Source organism: Schistocerca cancellata, chromosome 2, assembly GCF_023864275.1.
Source record: "Schistocerca cancellata isolate TAMUIC-IGC-003103 chromosome 2, iqSchCanc2.1, whole genome shotgun sequence".
Lineage (NCBI taxonomy): Eukaryota > Metazoa > Arthropoda > Insecta > Orthoptera > Acrididae > Schistocerca > Schistocerca cancellata.
Genome location: NC_064627.1, coordinates 978,769,883 through 978,783,586, shown reverse-complemented (window position 1 = coordinate 978,783,586; position 13,704 = coordinate 978,769,883). Strand labels below are relative to the sequence as shown.

At 46.7% G+C, this 13,704-nt stretch overlaps 1 protein-coding gene across 1 annotated transcript in view; it reads left to right on the top strand.

Annotated features, from left to right (window-relative positions):
- Positions 1–13,137, top strand: part of LOC126162961 (chitin deacetylase 1) — a 70,556-nt gene extending 57,419 nt beyond the window's left edge. The window contains exons 5-7 of the mRNA XM_049919800.1: positions 5,701–6,022; positions 9,273–9,688; positions 12,092–13,137. Coding sequence (XP_049775757.1) covers positions 5,701–6,022; positions 9,273–9,688; positions 12,092–12,504 — 1,151 coding nt within the window. The 3' untranslated portion in view covers positions 12,505–13,137. The remainder of the gene's footprint in view (positions 1–5,700; positions 6,023–9,272; positions 9,689–12,091) is intronic.
- Positions 13,138–13,704: the final 567 nt, after the last annotated feature.

Genomic DNA, 13,704 nt, shown 5'->3' with positions numbered 1-13,704 from the left:
GCGATAGGCTACAATCCGACCTTTATCAAAGTCGGAAACGTGACGGTAGGCATTTCTCCTCCTTACACGAGGCATCACAACAACGTTTCACCAGGCAACGCCGGTCAACTGCTGTTTGTGTATGAGAAATCGGTTGGAAACTTTCCTCATGTCAGCACGTTGTAGGAGTCGCCACCGGCGCCAACCGTGTGTGAATGCTCTGAAAACCTAATCATTTGCATATCACAGCATCTTCTTCCTGTCGGTTAAATTCGGCGTTTGCAGCACGTCATCTTCGTGATGTAGCAATCTTAATGGCCAATAGTGTAGTAAACTGGAAGACGTGCTCGCGACTTACGTAATTTATCCCCCTGCCGCTTGAGAGCGATGATGGAAGGTTCCTTTTTCCCTTCGCTACGCAGAGACGCCGTTCATTAAGCAGACTAATTTTTTTTTTCAGCAGACGATCTGATAGTGGGACGCAAAAAGTTGGGAATAAAAGAGAGAGAGAGATTAGCGGTTCCGGTATTCGTCTTACAATCACGAGAAATCCGAAAACCTTGGTCGAGGAGACGGTAACCATATTCAGTTTATTTCTGGAGGAATAAAAATCTTTGTTTGTGTGTTTGTGTGTGTGTGTGTGTGTGTGTGTGTGTGTGTGTGTTTGTGTGTATGTGTGTGTGTGTGTGTGTGTGCGCGCGTGCTGACATTTATGAGGTCGATGCATAGTTGCTCGCCGAGCGGCTGCGACAGAGAGAACGAAAGCGCGGTGCGGGAGGTGGTTCCACGTGTCCGCGAGCCATGGGCGTGCGTCGCATTCCAGGGGACGGCGAAAGCTGCGCCGCTGACGGCCACACCTCGCGCTGGCACGCCTGCAGGGCCACCAAACCGCCCCACCAAAAACGACACGACACGGCGTGGAACAAAGTTCGCGTATCCCCGTGAAACCACGCCGTCTGCCAGTCCACCACCAATCTCGTCCTTCACACTGTCGCGCATATTTCGAGTTCAACATCGAGTTTCACTTTCTATCTTTCTTCTTTTTGACGCTATCTTTATTCGTACTACTTAATACGTGCTTAGCCCGCCCGATTGGCCGTGCGGTCTAACGCACGGCATTCCGGGTGGGAAGAAGCGCCTGGTCCCTGCCCAGCGGATCTGTGTCGAGGTCCGGTGAACCGGCCAGTCTGTGGATGGTTTTTAGGCGGTTTTCCATCTGCATCGGCGAATGCAGGCTGGTTCCCCTTATTCCGCCTCAGTTACACTATGTCGGCGATTGCTGCTCAAACATGTTCTCCACGTACGCGTACACCACCGTTTACTCTACCACGCAAACATAGGGGTTACACTCGTCTGGTGTGAGTCGTTCGCTGGGGGGTCCACCGGGGGCCGAACCGCACAATAACCCTGGGTTCGGTGTGGGGCGGCGGAGGAGTGCAGTGGACTGCGGTAGTCGTCGTGGGGTTGTGGACCACTGCGGCTGCGGCGGGGACGGTGCCACTCCGTCGTTTCTAGGTCCCCAGTTAACACATAATACAATACAATAATACGTGCTTCTGATGTAGCGGCTCCAGAACATCACTTTTCAGTCTACTCACGGAACGTCGTATTCTTATGACGTCATCAGTAGCCGCTAAGTGAATACCCACATTAGCACAGGAATTCCGTCCTGTACCGTACTCCATAAACGGATATTTTTAATATCCGTGGCAATCATTGTTAGATGAATTGCGATTTCAGTGCCATATAAAGTACACACAATAATCAATGCATCATTGTGGACATTTAGGCAGTTTTTTCCTGAAAATATAAGCATTCTTCTTCTTCGTCAGTCTATCTCCATCGGGAATGTTGTGCAACGACTTCTCTTTTCTTTGTAAAAGCATTAAACTTCGCTGGAATCGCCACTAACATCTAAAGCGATTGGTATCATTCTAGAAGTCTGCTACATGTTCCTTTACAATTTCTTAGACACACACACACACACACACACACACACACACACACACACACACACACACACACACACACACGCACACACAGGCAACCTTCTCTCCACTGTTTACTTTTCTGCTTTTACCCCATTTCCACGCGATAAATTCCGATAAAATTTCAGTTCCACTGGTTGCTAGTGCAGTGGTGCAGTAATTGAATCCCCATCTGGATGCCTTGATTTATGCTTCCCACGGTTTACGAGATAGTTCATTCAAGCAAACCAAGCATGAGTGCTTTCTCACTTCGTTCAATTTTGTGTCTGGTTACATCGATATTGACTGAAAATTAACCCTAAAAGGACCTCATAAAAAAGAAAACTAAATGTCGTGCAGGAACTGATTAGAAGAGTAAATACTGGCAAACTGAGTTAATGTACCAAGATGCCCGTAAAGTCTCAAAATGGCACTGAAACACACAGCGAATATTACTACGAAAAAATGTAAAAGTAGCGAATATTTGTATACAGGACATGTCATAGACATCAGAGCCTTCAAAAAATCAGAAGCATACATTATATGTAAAATTACAGGATGACCCAGAATAGTCAAGAAACAGGAATTCGAGATGTTGTCAGAAGCCCGATACTTTTCAGCAGAAGTATGTACAAATAATTTGGGTGTCTTAAAACAACAAGAAATTAGCTCTCGGAATTGTTATCTTTTGAATCAGTAGTTCGTATTATGCAGTCATCTAACATGAACTTGTACTGCAACTGCTACGACGACATCTGTCAGTGAAAATTCTAGCTATCTTGCTGATACATTTTCACGTTATAAAAAGACGGAATTTCAGGGCAACACACACACCCATGCCCGAGGGAAGACTCGAACCTCAGACAGGGGGAGCTCCACGAACCGTGGCAAGGCGCCCTAGACCGCTCGATACGCCGTGCGGCTCACAGTTTGGTCCCCTCTCCCAAATCGCCCAAGCTTAATTTCTTATTAGACCTTAACTCCACCGTCGCATAGCCTACTCCTATTCAATTATACTGATGCAACTGCCGAATTTGGCATCGAACACGCGAAGCATCAAAAACTTACTTTCATGCTCTCACCCCATACGACCCCACGGGGATTTAGGGAATTAAATCGATGACATTATCTTACAGTGTGACGATAAGCAGTTGTAACGTTCCGTCTCTCTTAACCGTTGGGCATCAACGTATATATATGAGAACTTCCTCCACCAACATGGTTAGTATCAAGTAACTGCAAAGCCGAGTACCACAGCAATAGTGTGTGTTGATTACCTCGATTGAGGGAGGGTGAAAAGATGTGGACGGCTGTGTCCGACTAATATTAAAGTTAATTCACAAGTTCATTTCGTGCAACAGCTTTTATTTATTTATGCACGTCCGGTTTCGAATCATACACTTCCGTGTTAAAGCACACGCCATAGTTCAGTGTTAAAAGAGAATGTTAAACACTCAACCGAAAATTAGCTTGAAGGGCACGTCTTTTGGATACGAGTACAAATAATTTACTCGCGTCGCATACGTGATGAGGTGACAGCCGTGTTGTGTTCAGTCTCAAGACGGGTTTGATGCAGCTTTCCACGCTAGTCTGCACTGCGTAAGCTTCCTCACCTCTGCATAGCTACCGCACACCACGTGTGTTACGTGTGTTCGAACCTCCTGACTGTAGTCGAACCGAGCCTTCTTTACAATTTTTACCTCCACCCCTCCCACCTTACGTCCCTCCGTAAGCAAATTCACTGTTCCTTGATGCCTCGGAGTGTGTCCTGTTAACAGAGCGCTTCTTTTAGTCGTGTCATACATAAACTTATTTTCTCCCCACTCAGATTGAGTGTGTCCTCATTAGCTATCAGTTTCTACCCATTTGGTCTTCATCAGTCTTTAGGACCGCATCTCTGTACGTCCACCTTTTCAGAGACGGTTGCAGGACTAAGCTGTTCAGAACATAATGTCAAATCTAACATCTATCAGCCGTCTAATTTCCAAGCTGTTATTTTATTGGGCATCCACTTTCGGCAATACACTACGTCATCTTCAGGCCCCTCGGCCGACGTGCAGGAAGATTCAGACCTCGGTTCCGCTCAAAATAGGTGCCAGCATTCATAGACTGGTATCTGTAGACTTCCGGTTGATACATCTGTTCAAAAGTTTCTGCTCTCTTCCCGTCTGAGCAACTGAACTGTTTACCGTCCGCATCTCACTTTCGTACAAGGCTACACTCCAAATAAATGCTTTCAGAAGGCACTTCCTAACTGTTAAATTTATATTCGATGTTAAAAATTTTACTTTATCAGAGTTCCTGTTACGAGACTGCACTTTGTATAGTCTGCATTTTGCTGTCGAAATAAAAAACTCATCATTTTTTGTGTCATATTTCCTAATCTGATTTTCTCCGCGTTTGCTGTAATTCGAATACATTCCGTTAGGCTTGCTTTACTTTTGTAGACGTTCATCTTGCAACCTCTTTTCAAGACATTATCCATTCAGTCCAGATATCCTTACAAGTACTTTGCCGACTTTACGCACAATTACAATGTCAATGGAAAACGCGAAAAGGCCTTCCCCGAGGTCGGCTTCTACTGGGTTTTCCATTCTTCAGTAACTGATTCGTGTCAGCATTTTGCAACTATGGCATTAAATTTATGGTTCAGTAATATTCACATGTCACACCTGCCTTCTTTAGAATTGGAATTACTACATAGAAAAACCACTCTGGGTCTTTAATGTGTGTCATACATCTTCCACAGCAGGAGTTCTGTCATGGCTCACTCTCCCAAGAACATAAATAATTCTAAGGTAATGTCGTCTACTCCAGGGTCCTTGTTTCGAATTATGTCAAGTTATGACAAGATTCAACCATATGCTCCTAATCATACACAGGTTGCAAATAAATGCAAGTAATGTGAATACTGCAACACTTTTCCAAGTAGCCTATCGTGTGTCTACACCGATCGAGCATTATTATGTGTGAATTCATGTTAATGCTCGACTACAGATCATGTGTCTTGCAAAGCCTGCTCTAGCTAATCCTCGGTGCTCACTGCTCAAAAATTCAAATGGTTCAAATGGCTCTGAGCACTATGGGACTTAACATCTGAGGTCATCAGTCCCCTAGACTTAGAACTACTTAAACCTAACTAACCTAAGGACATCACACACATCCATGCCCGAGGCAGCATTCGAACCTGCGACCGCGACAGCAGCGCGGTTCCGAACTGAAGCGCCTAGAACCGCTCGTCCACAACGGCCGGCCGGTGCTCACTGCCTCCGGGATGTGCTGCCTGTCAGTCAATCGTCTCGTAGCACATTACTATCTCGCCTCTCTGTTGTTGTTACTAGTGATGCTTCATCGCACCCGACGAGCGGCCTCGAACCCTGTGACAAACTGCACCTTTTATAGTTTTCCGTTGCGAATAGCAGCTGAAGTAAAGCCTGAGAACCGCTCTGGGTAAGAATGGTGATTTCTGCAACCGCTGTTCAGTACACGCCTTGTGGCGAACAGACAACAATGCGCGGATTGTGAAAAACGTTCTGATTGGTAATGCCATGTTGTGTCTTTGGAGTCTAAGCACCGTGACAGAACTTGCGTATTACGTGGCACTGCCAGTCCTTTCCAGGTTACCAATTTTTTAGTTAGTTTGTAAACATAGCAAGTCCTCGTATCAGCTCGATGACAAAGCAGTCCAGCAGCAGGCGCCCCTCTTAAGTGTCTGGGGACGGTGTGTTTATGACGCGGCTGTTGCCTTTTGCAGACAATGACAACGACCCGAACCGCGCGCCGCCCTGCGACCCCACCGTGTGCGTGCTGCCGGACTGCTTCTGCTCCGAGGACGGCACCGCCATCCCGGGAGACCTGCCCGCCTCCGAGGTGCCCCAGATGATCACCGTCACCTTCGACGACGCCATCAACAACAACAACATCGAGCTCTACAAGGAGATTTTCAACGGCAAGCGCAAGAACCCCAACGGCTGCGACATGAAGGCTACTTTCTTCGTGTCGCACAAGTACACCAACTACTCGGCCGTGCAGGAGATGCACCGCAAGGGTCACGAAATCGCTGTACACTCTATCACGTGAGTATCTGCTGTTGATTCACCTTTCTCCATCGCCAGTCCCTCCTATATGTACAGCAACTGTGCCTTGAGACAAGATCAGTCTTCAGCGGTTGCTGTTGAAAACAAAAGGACAGAGAAACATCGCAAGAGAGCTATGGATGTGGTTTTGGCTAAGTTACTCACCGGCAGATTGGGAGGAGGTTGGGCGGTACCATCTAACACAAGATTTCGATGAACTGTCTCGGTTAGTATTTCTCAGATTGCTTTGTGTACCAGCCGATATTCATCGCTGTCTTGAAATCAAGGAATCGAAAGAATATGTCTCTCAAGACGTAATATTTGCGGTACTGAAAACCTATACTACTATGGGAGATGAGTAAAAGCTCTGAGTCGCTTGTTCATCAAGACTTCGAAAAGCGTCTTTCACTATTCAGTGTACTACTTTCAGCGGCATCGTCAAGCTGATCTCGCACAGTTAACCATTATCAGTCCCCTCTAAATTGTTTCAGAACGCATATAGAGAGGTAGAATTGGAATATACGTTAATCAAAATTTCGAGTCGGCTCGAGTGAAAGCTATCCATCTGGTTAGCCATGCGTCTGAAAACAGCGAGGTTTAAATTTCTGTCTCCGAGGCAGAAAGCGAAGTCGTGCAGCAGGAACCCGACGTTCACACTTCTCGCTTCAAATTACATTGAAATTTTCCAGGAACAAAATGTCAACGTCATCTGGAAAAACTCGCTACGGGTGAAATCTGAGGTTGTTAAAGGATTTCAACAGAGATCCATGCATTAGCTGTCGCTTTGAAACTCACTAAGGGCATTCAGTGGCACCCCATTATCTCCTTGCCGTTCGAGATAACGAGTGCAATTATCGTTGTACGTAAAGGAAAGCAAGCACAAACCACCGTGCGACACAGTTCTGAGATTACGTAGAGGTCCCACTGCCTAACAGATCCATAATACGTTACGGTCTCGTTCGTGTGAGAAGTCATGTCCCAAATAACTACATCGTATGGCAGACTGAAGAGAACCTTCACTTGATAGTAGAGAATATGTAATGACGTAACTGAAAATATTGATTGTAGCAGGCTAAATTTTAGCTTTTCAGTTAAATTTGGGGCTGGTGTGGTGTCCTAAGAGAACTTGTAAACGCCGATGTTGCAAAATTTCGTGTTATGATCTCATCACAACAACTTACATGAGTTCCAAATGTGTTACGTCAAAACAAACCATTACGTACGTATGTTATTAATAAAATCTACTCCATAAACTGTTCTCATTCGATTTATCCACTACACAGACATTTGAAAGCTTTTTTTTTTTTTTTGAACAGTCGAAAGAAAATGCTTCAAGTTTTACCTATGTTTCACAAGCGTTGAGACCAATGGTAAAAAAAAACGCAGTATTTTTTTTACTGAGGAAATATCGTTATTTTTGCGTGGAGTGAATCGTTAGAAGCAATAGTTTCGGCAGCTTCAGCAGCGAGTAACTACAATCAGTTCTAAAGTCTACTACAATATCGAGTCACGACTCTCTACAATCAGGTGTCGTAGTTACGTCGATAGCAACTACTGTTACACGGGCCATCCCGTCGTCGCGGATAATTTGGACTTTTTAGTGATTTAAGAGTCATTGCAATTCGAAATCTGGATGTGAGAAAAGATATATGATGGTATAAACATCTTTTGCAGCACGGGTTAGATTAAGGAATATATGTTGGATACTGAGGCGCTGGAGAGAGTGGTTGCTCATACACACGACATAAAGGGAGAGCAAGATTCATTGCAGTCCGAGACACCAACAGCGGAAGCCGGCGAGAAACGCCATGAACCCCGCGGCTCATCTCCCATACTCTGAGCTTTGTTCTCCAGCCGAGTATAGAAATTCCCTTTGAGCTTTTCTTATGTTTCAGATTCAGAGCAGGGAAGAAAGCGGAAATATAAGAACATTGAAAACGTTCGCTAGCTGTAATCTAGCAACAGTCAGCTCAAAAATTATCTCTCCGCGTTTTTGCCATGTTATACGATACCTTAGTTTTTACACTACTGGCCATTAAAATTGCTACACCAAGAAGAAATGCAGATGATAAACGGGAATTCATAGGACAAATATATTATACTAAAACTGACATGTGATTACATTTTCACGTAATTTGGGTGCATAGATCCTGAGAAATCAGTACCCAGAACAACCGCCTCTGGCCGTAATAACGGCCTTGATACGCCTGGGCATTGAGTCAAACAGAGCTTGGATGGCGTGTACAGGTACAGCTGCCCATGCAGCTTCAACACGATACCACAGTTCATCAAGAGTAGTGACTGGCGTATTGTGACGAGCCAGTTGCTCGGCCACGCTTGACCGGACGTTTTCAGTTGGTGAGGGATCTGGTGAATGTGCTGGCCAGGGTAGCAGTCGAACATTTTCTGTATCCAGAAAGGCGCGTACAGGACCTCCAACATACGGTCGTGCATTATCCTGCTGAAATGTAGGGTTTCGCAGAGATCTAATGAAGGGTAGAGCCACTGGTCGTGACACATTTGAAATGTAACGTCCACTGTCCAAAGTGCCCTCAATGCGAACAAGAGGTGACCGAGACGTGTAACCAATTGCACCCCATACCATCACGCCGGGTGATACCCCAGTATGGCGAACACGAATACACGCTTCGAATGTGCGTTCACCTCGATGTCGCCAAACACAGATGCGACCATCATGATGCTGTAAACAGAACCTGGATTCATCCGAAAAAATGACCAGCCAACGCCGGTCAACTGCTGTTTGTGTATGATAAATCTGTTGGAAACTTTCCTCGTGTCAGCACGTTGGAGGTGTCGCCAACCTTGTGTGAGTGCTCTGAAAAGCTAATCATTTGCATATCACCGCATCTTCTTCCTGTCGATTAAATTTCGCGTCTGTAGCACATCATCTTCGCGGTGTAGCAGTTTTAATGGACAGTATTGTACAAGTTTTCTGGAATGAGTGGGTGATACGTGGTCATGTTGTCTTCATAAAATCTTAGTCTCTTATAGCAGGAAGAGCGGCTTGTTCAGGAGGAGGAGGAGGTTAGTGTTTAACGTCCCGTCGACAACGAGGTCATTAGAGACGGAGCGCAAGCTCGGGTTAGGGAAGAATGGGGAAGGAAATCGGCCGTGCCCTTCGAAAGGAACCATCCCGGCATTTGCCTGAAACGATTTAGGGAAATCACGCGGCTTGTTCACCACGAGTGTTTTGGGCCTGACAAAGACCGCCTTTCTCTGTGGCCTACAGGCACAACGACGACGAGCAGTTCTGGAGCAACGCGACCGTGGACGACTGGGCCAAGGAGATGGCGGGCACGCGCATCATCATCGAGAAGTTCGCCAACCTCACAGACAACAGCGTGGTGGGCGTGCGCGCGCCCTACCTGCGCGTCGGCGGCAACAACCAGTTCACCATGATGGAGGAGCAGGCCTTCCTGTACGACTCGACCATCACGGCGCCGCTGTCCAACCCGCCGCTGTGGCCGTACACCATGTACTTCCGCATGCCGCACCGCTGCCACGGCAATCTGCAGCACTGCCCGACGCGCAGTCACGCCGTCTGGGAGATGGTCATGAACGAGCTGGACCGCCGCGAGGACCCGCAGTTCGACGAGTACCTGCCCGGCTGCGCTATGGTCGACTCCTGCTCCAACATCCTCACAGGTGCGCAGTCGTATACGAGCTATGTCATCTCCTTTGCTCATTTTGAGCCAATCACCATATTCACACACTGAAATTGCCAGCAACCGGTTTGATTCGTGTGATCTTCTTAATCGAGAGGTTCTCCTTGCACTTTATTATTCAGTTCAACATATTTCCGTAACACAAAAAACAATCAGGAGACCCATCATTGCTCTGAAAAGCATGCTGATACTGGTATCGGATGTAGTTCAATTTTTGTAAATGAGTTACAGCTGGAACTCGTTGCTATTCGCAGTATGCCAATTAATGTTTGTTCTATATCATTTCAGGTGAAAGATTTTCCTTCTCCTTGTGCTTCTGGTCTCATTCTCCATCGCAATTAACGAAAATAAAAATAAAAATTATTTTACATTCTGGTAACTGGTTTCGGTCTATAAGACCACTCTCAGACCGAAGCCTCCTAATGACGTGAGCCGCTGTTGATGATGATGATGTTTGGTTTGTGGGGCGCTCAACTCCGTGGTCATCAGCGCCTGTACAAAGTTCCAATTGTTACACAGTCCCTTTTTTTACACAGTCCAATCTAGCCACTGTCAGGAATGATGATGATGAAATGATGAGGATAACACAAACACCCAGTCTCCGGGATGAGTGGCTGTGCACTACCGACTGGTACCTTATCAAGAACTGCTCAAAATTTAAAAAAAATCAAACTTTTTATTAAAATATTAAGCATGATAGTTTTTCCACAATAACATCAAAAATTATTTCCATCGCAAATGATTTCTGCGGCGACGGGAAATTAAACTCAGCTTCTCCTCCTACTCCGCGTGGGGTGTCAGTTTCTGTTTGTTATGGTTTCCGTAAATCAAGCAAATAGTGCCCGAGTTTTTCACACAAGTCAAGACCAACTCTTTGTCTCTCTCTCTCTCTCTCTCTCTCTCTCTCTCTCTCTCTCTCTCTTTCTCTTTTGGCCAATTCTGATAATTCCCAGACTCCAGGTATCTCTTTAACAACAGCAGTTTGTACTTTAACAAATCAAAGAACGCATTTCCACTATCAGCAATATGACAAGTGTCAAATATCAGGCGATTACAATTTAAAAACCGGCATATACTGCCTGCAGAGAGTACTGGCGACTAAAGCTGAGATAACGTAAGGTCGCACCTGTTTTTCGTGTGGATTTCACGCTATGTGCACCAAAATTACTCAGTGCCAACTGCTGCTGAGTCGTTTTGTCTGCATGAATCAACACGCAACAAACAATGTTGCATGTAAGCTACGGTTTTCGACGCCCAGTCCAGTCATTTCAGGGTGCCATATAGTTTCTGAATACTAGAATCTCTGTCACGGATTCGAGATCAGTGACAAATATTTTCTCTACTATTTTATGAAGTGACAGTTTGATCTTTCACGGATGATAATTCTTCCGTCGCTTGCAGGCCATAGAGTAATAGGTCGCTCACATTTACGTTTGGTTGTCTTACTCTTTCTTAGATCCATTTCTACGAAACATTCAACGATGTTATAACGGTAAACTTGTGATCTTTTCATAAATCCCACCTAAACCGTCAAACACTACGGTAATTCAGATCCAAAATTTGAAAGTAACATCAAAAGTGATATTTGATGTACGACAAGTGTACCGTTCCAGAATGAGATTTTCACTCTGCAGCGGAGTGTGCACTGATATGAAACTTCCTGGCAGATTAAAACTGTGTGCCAGACCGAGACTCGAACTTGGGACCTTTGCCTTTCGCGGGCAAGTGCTCCACCATCTGAGCTACCCAAGCACGACTCACGCCCCGTCCTCACAGCTTTACTTCTCCCAGTACCTAGTCTCCTACCTTCCAAACTTTACAGGAGACGAGGTACCGGCAGAAGTAAAGCTGTGAGGACGGGGCGTGAGTCGTGCTTGAGTAGCTCAGTAGCTTGCCCGCGAAAGGCAAAGGTCCCAAGTTCGAGTCTCGGTCCGGCACACAGTGTTAATCTTCCAGGAAGATTCACATCAGCGCACACTCCGCTGCAAAGTGAAAATCTCATTCTGGAAACACCCCCGAGGCTATGGCTAAGCCATGTCTCCGCAATATCCTTTCTTTCAGGAGTACCTAGTTCTGCAAGGTTCGCAGGAGAGCTTCTGTAAAGTTTGGAAGGCAGGAGACGAGGTACTGGCAGATGTAAGGCTGTGAGAACGGGGCGTGAGTCGTGCTTGGGTAGCTCAGATTGTAGAGCACTTGCCCGCGAAAGGCAAAGGTCCCGAGTTCGAGTCTCGGTCCGGCACACAGTTTTAATCTGCCAGGAAGTTTCAAGTGTACCGCTATTTTTTGCTTCCCCGATCCCATTTTATGCACATGTGCAACTCTAAGAAACTAAAGTGATGATGGACAACTGAGTCTTACACATGTTCGTTTTGTGTCCTCGCAGGTGACCAGTTCTACAACTTCCTGAACCACAACTTCAACCGCCACTACAACAAGAACAGGGCGCCCCTCGGCCTGTACTTCCACGCTGCGTGGCTGAAGAACAACCCCGAGTTCCTGGACGCGTTCCTCTACTGGATCGACGAGATCCTGGAGTCTCACAAGGACGTCTACTTCGTGACGATGACGCAGGTGATCCAGTGGATCCAGAACCCGAGGACCATCCAAGAGGTGAAGAACTTCGAGCCGTGGAGGGAGAAGTGCGTGGTCGAAGGCCGCCCCGCCTGCTGGGTGCCGCACTCGTGCAAGCTGACCAGCAAGGAGCTGCCCGGCGAGACCATCAACCTGCAGACGTGCGTGCGCTGCCCCAACAACTACCCGTGGGTCAACGACCCCACCGGCGACGGCTTCTTCTAGGCCGCGCGCGGCCCCACCGACGCCGACGTCGACGCCGCCCATCGTTCCTCGGCCGCTGGCGCCGCCGTGCACCTCCTGCCCCCGCCACGCCCGGCGCGCCAACGGCGAATCGCAGACTCTCGCCGCCATTCTTCATCGTGTACTGCCTTCGCTGCTTGTACTCGGCGGAAGCGAACTCACATCTCACTCAGTTGAAGTTCACTTTAATAAACACGTGGTCCACTAGCAGTAATACCCTCCTGTATTTTGTTTTTGTTTTCGAGAGAAGGACACAGAGAAAATGAACAGTGGTCCCGCCTACTCCTTACGTTCGGAAAGGTCGTGATTGGCTCCATTCTCTCTGGTAGGCCGCAATCCACGCCGGAGCAGGGGACGGTGGATTGCGTATCAGCGATCGTGATGACTGGTCAGCGCCATCTCGCTTGCCGAATGTAACATTCTGCTGCGCTTATCATCACACAGTTGTGCGAGCAGACGATACGCAAAAAGAATAAATCGCTCACTTTTGGACAAAAGAAAATGTATGAAAATATGTAATCTACTCATTTGTTTGTTGTTACCTGATTGTTCCATTATTTTCGTGATGTACTTGTATTTTAGACGTACGTACTGAATAAATTAATTTCTACACCATCTGATTTGCATTTTTAATATCTTATTTTGCTTTCCCATAACCGAGTAGCGCGTAACCCAGCGCTTAGCTCGTGCACAGTAGGATTAAGAACCTGCCCACACTGCCTGTTACTTTCTTAAATATGCATTGTGAACCGATATGACAACATCTCTTGCCAAACAGGTCACATTATTGCAATACTTCGTTCTCCTTCTGCGACTGGGTCCACACCCTTGCGAGCTCAGAAGGAGGCCATGTTGGAAGTTGAGTTGCCGCCCAGAACAGAACAGCGACCTCGCTCTGAGGTGCCACGAATTGAGTCACGTCGTGACTTCCAGTAACGGGCTCCTTTTTAACCTATCGCGCACCGCCATCGGCCTGCAAAGGTTACTAGGATGTTGCACAAGTTCCGCAAGAGGCTATCAGGCTTGGGCGGAGATCACGAACACACAGTCCCGGAACAGACTAGGCGAACAACGACTTGAGGTGTAGGAAAGAAAGTAGAGGCGCACCAAGGCCAAGAACAAGGAAGCGCAGGATTTCTAAGAGATCAAAATATCATGCACCGAGATCACTTACAGTCTATA